The sequence below is a fragment of the Gymnoscopelus microlampas genome (genome assembly GCF_963454915.1).
Source record: "Gymnoscopelus microlampas genome assembly, chromosome: 21".
Classification (NCBI taxonomy): Eukaryota; Metazoa; Chordata; class Actinopteri; order Myctophiformes; family Myctophidae; genus Gymnoscopelus; species Gymnoscopelus microlampas.
In genome coordinates this window covers 31,299,379-31,308,117 of record NC_139958.1, presented here as the reverse complement: position 1 = coordinate 31,308,117, position 8,739 = coordinate 31,299,379, and the positions used below count along the sequence as shown (strand labels likewise).

At 41.9% G+C, this 8,739-nt stretch overlaps 1 protein-coding gene across 1 annotated transcript in view; it reads right to left on the bottom strand.

Annotated features, from left to right (window-relative positions):
* The window catches only part of LOC311037904 (galactose-specific lectin nattectin-like), a gene marked incomplete at its 5' end in the record, with an annotated part of 82,902 nt that extends 74,561 nt beyond the window's left edge, over positions 1–8,341 (bottom strand). The window contains one exon of the mRNA XM_084047200.1: positions 8,217–8,341. Within this exon, the coding sequence (XP_083903326.1) occupies positions 8,217–8,341 (125 nt within the window). The remainder of the gene's footprint in view (positions 1–8,216) is intronic.
* Positions 8,342–8,739: the final 398 nt, after the last annotated feature.

Genomic DNA, 8,739 nt, shown 5'->3' with positions numbered 1-8,739 from the left:
CCATCACATGTAATGCTTTTTAAAATGTGATTTGATTTGCATATAATGTGCTTATAATGTGTTTCTTCCTTAATGTGTTGTCTTAATGCTCTGAGAGTTAATGTCTCAGTGCTTAATGTTTTGTGTAAAGCACTTTCACTTTCAACTGCGTTATTGTTGTGCGATACAAATAAACTTGCCTTGCCAATTGCATAGTCTACTCTAGCCAAAACTAGTCCTCGAAATTAGATTGGAACTTACAAATCTTCCAACAGCATCACAGGTGTGGGCCAATTACATTTAGCAAGCTTTCTGTATGCCTGCATCGGAAACAGCAAAAGTGAGCGCTACGGCCTGAGCATGGGTCTCTGTATGGACCTTAAAGGGATAGTTCACCCAAAGAATTACTTATTTTCTATTGATTACTCACCCCATGGAGACTTGAATTCATGGACATTTTTTAGTTTTTGTCGCATTCCTAAGCCAATAATTCGATGACGAGCGGTGGGTTCCGGTAGGAGACACAAAGGAGACTCTTTGTAAAGCAACCACTTTAACCATTATTATTAAAAATAGAATCAAATGCACCCGTAATAGTCCATTTGGTTCCGTTTGTACACTCTCAGACCCGTAAGGGTCCATTTGGACCCTGATGGTGGTCCCCGGAAACCGACGTTGAGGAACAGCTGTTTACAACATGCAACAACGTATTCATCGTTGTTGTAAAAACCCTAAACCCTCAGAAAGAACTGACTCAATACAGACAAGTCGTCATGGTTCAATATTAGTGCGGCTCAAACAAACCCACCTTATTCACCAGCAAAGCAGATGAAAATGGGGGTTAATCCATTCAATCCAGGAACGTGTGTCATTTTAGATTTCTTCTAAATCCTTCTAAAAACGTATGTTGCTATAATACCAGTGGTTCTCAAACTTTCATGTCAAGGACCCCCAAAATTGTGTATTTGTCCGCGGACAAACATTTCAAAATATGGTGTTCCAGGGTCGCCCACTGGCCTAGCGGACCACATAGGCACTGGTGCCTGAAGGCGCTACGTGAGTTCCCGTCCCGTTCCTGACGACCTTTGCTGCGCGTCACTCCCTGTCTCTCTCTCCCTGTTTCCTGTCATTTTCTACTATACTATCAATAAAGGCAGAAAAGCCAAGAAAATAATGTAAACCCCCCCCAGAAGCAAAGATTTTAGTTAAAAATGTTTGCTTAAAAAAATTATATTCAAAGTTTCATAATTTTTCAAAAATAATAGATCTACAAGCTCGTAGCAAATCTAAAATGACACAGATGCATTCCCGGTCTAAATGGGTTAAATATATGCAACCCCCGGTGTTCAGCCAGGCTGAGTGAGCATACAGAACAATCACAAAGACCCACAAGAGGAGAATAAAAAGAGCAGAAGGCGGTTTCGTGTCTCAGCAGCCTGTTGATCCTCTCTCTGCCCCTTTGCAGGTTTATAGAAATATCTTTCCCACTTAGTGCACCATGCCTTCTATCTTCATCCGAACAGAAAGGTTGACTGTGAAGCTGGCAACGAGTAGCGTTTTTGTTATGTTAAGATTATTGGCTCTGACTGTTAAATTGCTTCTAATATTTAACACGTGTTATTTTTGTCTCCGCCAGGCCGAAAGGCATGGCGAGAGAGTATGTTTTACCCTCTGTCTGTCCGTCCGTCCGTCCGTGTGTCCGTCCGTGTGTCCATCCGTGTGTCCGTCCGTCCGTCCGTCCGTCCGTGTGTCCGTCCGTCCTGTCCGTCCGTTAGCAGCTAATCTCTGGCACCGTTGGCCCGGCCGCTGCGAAACTGTGCATGCACACTCCCTGGATGCCAATTCAGAACCTCTGGCCCAATTTTTCAGATTGGCCTGTTATAGCGCCACCAGGAGACGATACGTGCAAAACACATTTATTGTTACTACTCCTACAGATTTTGTCCAAACATCACACAAAAAGTCATGTGATCAACACGGATTTATCCGATTTCCCATATTCCATCCTGATTGCCTAAGATTGGCTTCCAAAGTTTGCAGGATTGGTCCGTTTTGAACAAAATGCCTCAAATCATGAACGCAGCTTGCGATGTCCGAGAAATTTCACACGCACATTTCTATTAGGCCGAGGAAGAAATGCCACCCTTTTCACATTGGCCTGTTATAGCGCCACCAGCAGGTCTAATTTTGCAAAACACATTTTTGGAACAAAATGCCCCAATCATGAATGCAGTGTCCGATTGCAGTGAAAAGCCCTTGAACAAATGGCACCCTTTTCACATTGGCCTATTATAGCGCCACCAGGAGGCCACAATAACATACCTGACCTGGCGGAGACCTGTGCTCCGAGGAGCACTTTTTCTAGTTTGTTGTGTGTTATCCACGTTTTTTTCACTGGTTACGCAATAAAATGGCAACGTACAAATTGATATACTATAAATAGATACCCTGAAATTGTCACGGTCCGCTCCTCAGCCCTTGGGCTTTGACCGTGTTTGTTAGTTTTTGGACTTAATAAGCCATGTTGCTCTGTATGTTCTGTATTAGTCTTGTTTTCTGTCACGCTGTTGTTGCCCTGGTTTTCTCCACCTGTGTCCTGTCAGTCCCTCTGCCTATCGCGTCTTGATTGTATTTTGAGTTCACCTGTGTCTAGTTAGTCCTTGTCAATATATATGCCCCTGTGCAACAGTATCTTTGTCAGATCGTCATTTCATGTCAGTGTATAGATGAGCTTTGTCAAGGCTGCAAGAGTCTGTATTTTCAGTCCTTGTTTTGCCTACCCCATTTTATGGGAGGTTTGAAAAAAAAAACTCCTGGACCTTGATTCTTGCCGTTTGTCGTACTGCTTTTGGGTCCTCTGAACTCACCCTGACAGAAATGAAATAATATAGATTTAGAATAAATATAGCTACTGAGTGTAATGAAATACAATCTAAATTGAATGAAGGTTTAGCTGTGGCATAACTACAGTACATCCATGGCCTAATTAGTTTCTTATTCATAATCTAGATTCTACAGTTGGAAATAAGCGATGTACAGTATTGTGTGACTTTAAACATCTCCTTCAGAGGGCATTCTCTAACGAATGTTTGTTCCTTTTTTACATTGGGAAGAAATTAAAGCATTCCTTTTGCCGTTGATGTGCATTATGCGGAGCATAGCATGATACCAATCTTCTCAGAGGGAACTATTTAATTTCTTTAATTCCAGCAGCAGCCACTAATTTGCCTCTTTTGTTGGTGATTTGCAGAGAGAAACACACTAAAACTTTTCAAATGTGCTTTAATCAAAGTTTACTGATAAGTTTACTCATAAGCCCTGCTTAAGGTCTCAAAGGGGTAAAGTGTCAGCACAAGCAGGGAACATAAGTAGTACTTTCCATATTGTTTGCTTTTTTATGAGTGTGGCCTCAGTGGCACCGCAGGAAGTTGCCTTGAAAATTCCCCATATGCATTCATTTTCGTCATCTGCTGCATTCATTATCAGGTTCAGGGTGAAATGTTTTTAATGGTCTGCAAGGGCGGTCTAATTTAACTTCCTGAATTCTCTTGACTCGGTTAAACTTTTATTATTAAAAAGTCATATCTGTTGCACATATAATACGAGGGGCATCTGTTCCCTGTCTCTTCTAGGAGAATGCAATTTAAGGATAACCTTGTCTGATGACAATGATGAATTTCAGCATTTACTTTACACAGATTGGGACCTACAGTATAAACAATTCAGTTTGTCTTTGTTGATGAGTTAACATGCCCTTGGTTTCTTGTGAGCTCTATCACTTTAGAATCACATTTTGCATAATAAAATTAACCACTTGAAACCTATATAGTACTTAATTGAACAGGGTCCCCTAGGGGTACTTGGTCCCCTCCCACTATACCAAATCTCTTTGCCAAAAATAGCCTATCTACAAGCTCCTAATCTCTCAAGAACAGATTCTGCTCTACGTTTGAATCTGTCGGTAGCCGTGTTGACAACCCTTGCGCATTGGTTTCAAGTGGGCGTGCTATCAGATCAGGAAGCAGGCCGCGCTTTACCCAATCAAATGTAGTGGGCGGGATTCACTTGTCCGTCGACCCTTCCCCCCTCGAAACTAACCGAAACTAATTTAACAGTAGCGTCCGCGGAGCAGACAAGACCACGGAAAGATATTCACATTTTAACTTGCTCTTTCATCATAGAAACAAGTGGGCTTATAACCAAAACGATCCATGTTCTCTGGGAGAAGGGGTGTTAGTGTTCCGTGTAGAAATATTGTTAGTGGGAATGAAAACATAGTCGCACCACCCGGAAGTGGAGCGGTGAAGGCAGACCAAAAAACCCGGTTTCCTTGCGCACGTGTGCTGCGTTTTCTTCCGCCCAGAGCTAACTGAGATAGAACAAACAGCAGAGGTCGCTGTTTTTCATTTTCAGTTAGGTCTGGGTTCCCAGATTGACAAGCTCCCAATGTGTCACATTGTGATGCGTTGTGAGATCGTAGATTGGCTAATTTCACCAAATGTTTGCTTATTGCTGCAGAATGTTTGCCTATTCAAGGTCAGCCTTGTCGATGCTTACACCCCTGCCCGACCACTTCGGTCTGCCGCCTCGGGGCGACTGGTTGCCTCGTCCCTCAGTGATCCTTCTGGCCGATCTACACGGTCACAGCTTTTTTCTGTTCTGGCCCCACAGTGGTGGAATGAACTCCCCACTGATGTCAGGACAGCAGAGTCACTGCCCATCTTTCGCCGCAGGCTGAAAACCCACCTCTTCAGGAAACACTACCCTTCCCTGCCTTGCCTACTTGTTAATTAGTGGTACGAGCTCTTGTTTTATTGTTTTATTGGATCTTGTTTATTCGATACACTTATTTGTTTTAACTCTGGCTCATTTGATTTTCCTATTTGTCTCATCTGTTTAAGAAAGTAGGTAGCTGATATATTGCACTTTTACCTTAGAGCTAGGTACACTCTTAGTTGCTTGTTTTAGAAGAGAATGCACTTAAGACTTCTGGTGATTAGTAGTTTCGTTCCCTACCGAGGTTGAATACAATAAAAAGTCGCTTTGGATAAAAGCGTCTGCTAAATGACTGTAATGTAATGTAAAAAATGTAATGTCAGCATCAAGGTCATCTTGATTTCATCGCCAGTCCTCAAAAGTGGGTGAAATTCTAATCCGTACAAACCCACATCCTCCAAGAAAAGCAAAAAGAGAAAGCAAAGACATAAAAACAAACAAGACTCAGACCAAAAAAAAAACTGTGATAAAATGCCTAAAAATGTGGTCATGGTTAAATATTTGATAAGTGCATGGATAAAAGCAATAAGGAGTCAGTCAATTTCCTATTTCATTCTAATATAAAGGAATTAAAGTGCCAGTATGTCAGACATGCATAAGATCCATGGATAAAAGAAGCAAGAGTCAGTCATGTGTAATCAGTGTAAATGTAGTAACAGCTGCACCATTATGATCATAGGCATAGCAATTTCATGGGGGTATAGGGGGGGGGGCTGGGGGGCAAAAATCACCTATGGTCATAGGCCTGTGTACAACAGGACAGTAATCCCACACAGCAGGTGGCCGTTGTAGTCCGGGCAGTGTAGCGACTCAGGGCCTGTTCAGCAGCCTGATGGCAGCCAGGTAGAAACTGCTCCAAGGTCTGGTGGTACGGCTGGCACTAATACGATATATATCACTTGCCTGGCCACGGCCATCTGTCCTGCTCCTCAATGATGTTGTTGTAGAAAGACATTAGTGTTATGTACCAGAGAGGCTTACCTTGAATTTCTTTGGAGGCTGTAAACAGTACAGGCATTGTTGTGCCTTTTTTCAGCGCCGGTGTGGTGTGGGTGCAGGCCCATTTCACCCAGTCAATCCGTCATTTTAGATTTCTTTGGCTATTCAAAAATAGCAGATATACAAGCTCATAGCTCGGCACAGAGTGCCGCGCTATAAGCTCGTTGCTTATGGAAGTCCCTGGAACAAAGTATTTTACAAATGTTCGCTTTAAAAAAATATATATTCAAAGATTTGCACACATTTTCACGATATTTCAAAAATAGCAGATCTACACGCTCTTGTACAAGCGCTTGTATATCTGCTATTTTTGAATAGCCAAAGAAATCTAAAATGACAGAGATGCGTTCCCGGATTGAATGGGTTACGGTCATCTGCAATATATAACCAAATGGACCCTAAACTGGTTGAGCCTGTAGTGCGCATGCACTCTCTCCTCTTGTAGTCCATGATCAGCTCCTTGGTCTTTCCACACTGAGAGCGAGGTTATTATTCTCCTGGCACCGGTGCGCTAAATGTGTTAAACCTCGTCTCTGCAAGCCGTCGTGTTGGCCAACTCTGTTGGGTTTTAGAAGACATTAAGTAGAATCGGCTTCAGGTCTTAAAGGGTTAAGTGAACGACTGATACCTGGGGTTTATCCTGAAGCAGGCCTAGACTCATAAGTAGAAGAATCTGTTGTCTCATAAATCAGCCTCACAGTGAGTGTGGCAGAGCATGGAGGCTTGATAATTAGACAGCAAACAAAGACAGTTGGAACGTGTGACTTAAAAATGGCTCCCTCCTGTCAGAAAGAATTCTGCTCACACCTCATTCGAGGAAAAAAATAACTTGACTAAATAATTTTTTGGATGTGCACAGTTTGTGCATGTTTGTGTCTCCATAATGTCAGTTCAGTGCCAGATTGTCATATATAACAATTTAGATTATGCAAAACGCTTTGCATAGCACTCATTCTCTGTAATGGAGAGAGAAATCTTAACTATATTATGCTAGATTTGAACACATTGAACGCTTTTCTGAAACAATGTTGTCACCATAGACTGAGGGGATTGGTTCGTAGCTCCATATTAAGTTTGTAACCGACAGTGAAAAACATTATTAAAATAAATGTGTTCTCTGCGTTGGTACTGTACGTTCGCTTTTGCGTATAGATCCCTGAAGTCTCGCAAAATTAGATTTCACAGCTATTGAGGCCTTTCTTTGATTTGTTATTCTGTAAATTATTAATGTAACTTCTGGTTTAAATTGGAAAACAAAACAAGGGCCGTGGGCTTCTCCAATTAAACCCCAAGTCTTCGCAAAGAGAAATTAAATTGTATTCCGTAAGCAAATTAATTATTGCTCTTGTTCACCTTGACTCATCCCCAATGATAAACGACTTTCTTAATATGTTGTTGCTACATTTACTGTACAAATCACATTTTAAAAGCAAGCCATTAAGCCTGAAACTAATCAAGACATTCATGGTGTGTTGCTCTGGAAGTCCTGCAGGGAAAACTGGCCTAGTGTGTGTTCCGGAAGACTGTTAGAATCAGAATCCCATTTGTTTACCAAATAAACATGTGCATTGAATTTGACTTGTTGCAACAATTACACAATTAAAGCATACGGGGGAACAAGAAAACACACGCGTGGCGTTTGAAGAGGCAGATGTACAAGGCCGTTCCCGACATGCCTCGGGGGCGGGGCACACATATGTTTGTTATTCTTCTGTTTTTCGTGTGTAATTGCTTGCCATGGGGAATCTGTTGGGTGGAATCAATACTGTATGTGTTAATTGTGGCTTTCTGGTCAGAAGGCATGACGAGCACAGCCCAAGAGCGCTGGCAGTGGTGTAAAGTAACTAAGTAGATTTACTCAAGTACTGTACTTATAAGTACAATTATGAGGTACTTTTACTTTGCTGGAGTATTTCCAATTGTCTATACTTTTACCTCTACTCCACTACATCTCAGAGGCAAATATTGTACTTTTACTCCATTACAATTATTTGAAAACTTTAGTAACTAGTTACTTTGCAGATATAAAACATATATTAACCACTTTTAGCCCTATTTTATACATAGGCTATTTTCAAACATTTTAGTACTTTTACTTTTTGTACTTTAAGTGCATTTGGATACTAATACTTTTGTACTTTTACTCAAGTAAATTTTGAATTCCGAACTTTTACTTGCAACAGAGTACTGTACTTCTACATTGCAGTATTGATACTTTTACTTAAGTAAAACGTTTGAGTACTTTTCCCACCACTGAGCGCTGGCAAGACCAGCCCGCAGGCAACGAGGACTTTGTGTTTCGGAATCACACGGTGGACCTGTGGAGTTCACGAGTCTCAGAACAGAGCAGATAAACCATACCGTTTTATGAGTGCTCTGGAGAAGTGTTTTGGCCGACCTGCTGAGGAGAAAAGGAGAGCATAGGGGCCTATGCACAGAATAATCTAATACAGCTATCTCACCTTACCGCGGCATATCCAGGAGCAGTTGGTGCTACTATCGTTTGTTCGAGGTCTCCGTCCCGATCAAAAGCATATCCAGCCCACGGACATTCCACGATGCCCTCAAAGAAGCAGATGCTTTCCATGCGTTACTGTGCTTCGACTGCCCCTGCCTAGATCACACAAGCCGAGTGGAGGAACTGGCGAAGAGCCAGTACAGTGGGTGTCTCCAGCAGTGGTGGAAAAAGTACTATATAGTATATATATATATTATTTTTTTAAGCGAACACTTGTAACTCAAATTCTTGCTTTTGGGGGGTCCCTGGAACAACATAGTTTGAGATGGGGGTCCGCGGCCAAATACATATCATTTTGGGGGTCCTTGACATGAAAAAGTTTAAGAACCACAGATGTAGCAATTTTTTTTTTTACCGTTTTAGAAGACATTTTGTAGAATCGGCCTCAGGTCTTAATGGGTTAATACAGAACAGAGAGTTGGACTGATGGCACAACATTCCCGCCTTGAACAGGCTGAAGAGTGTCT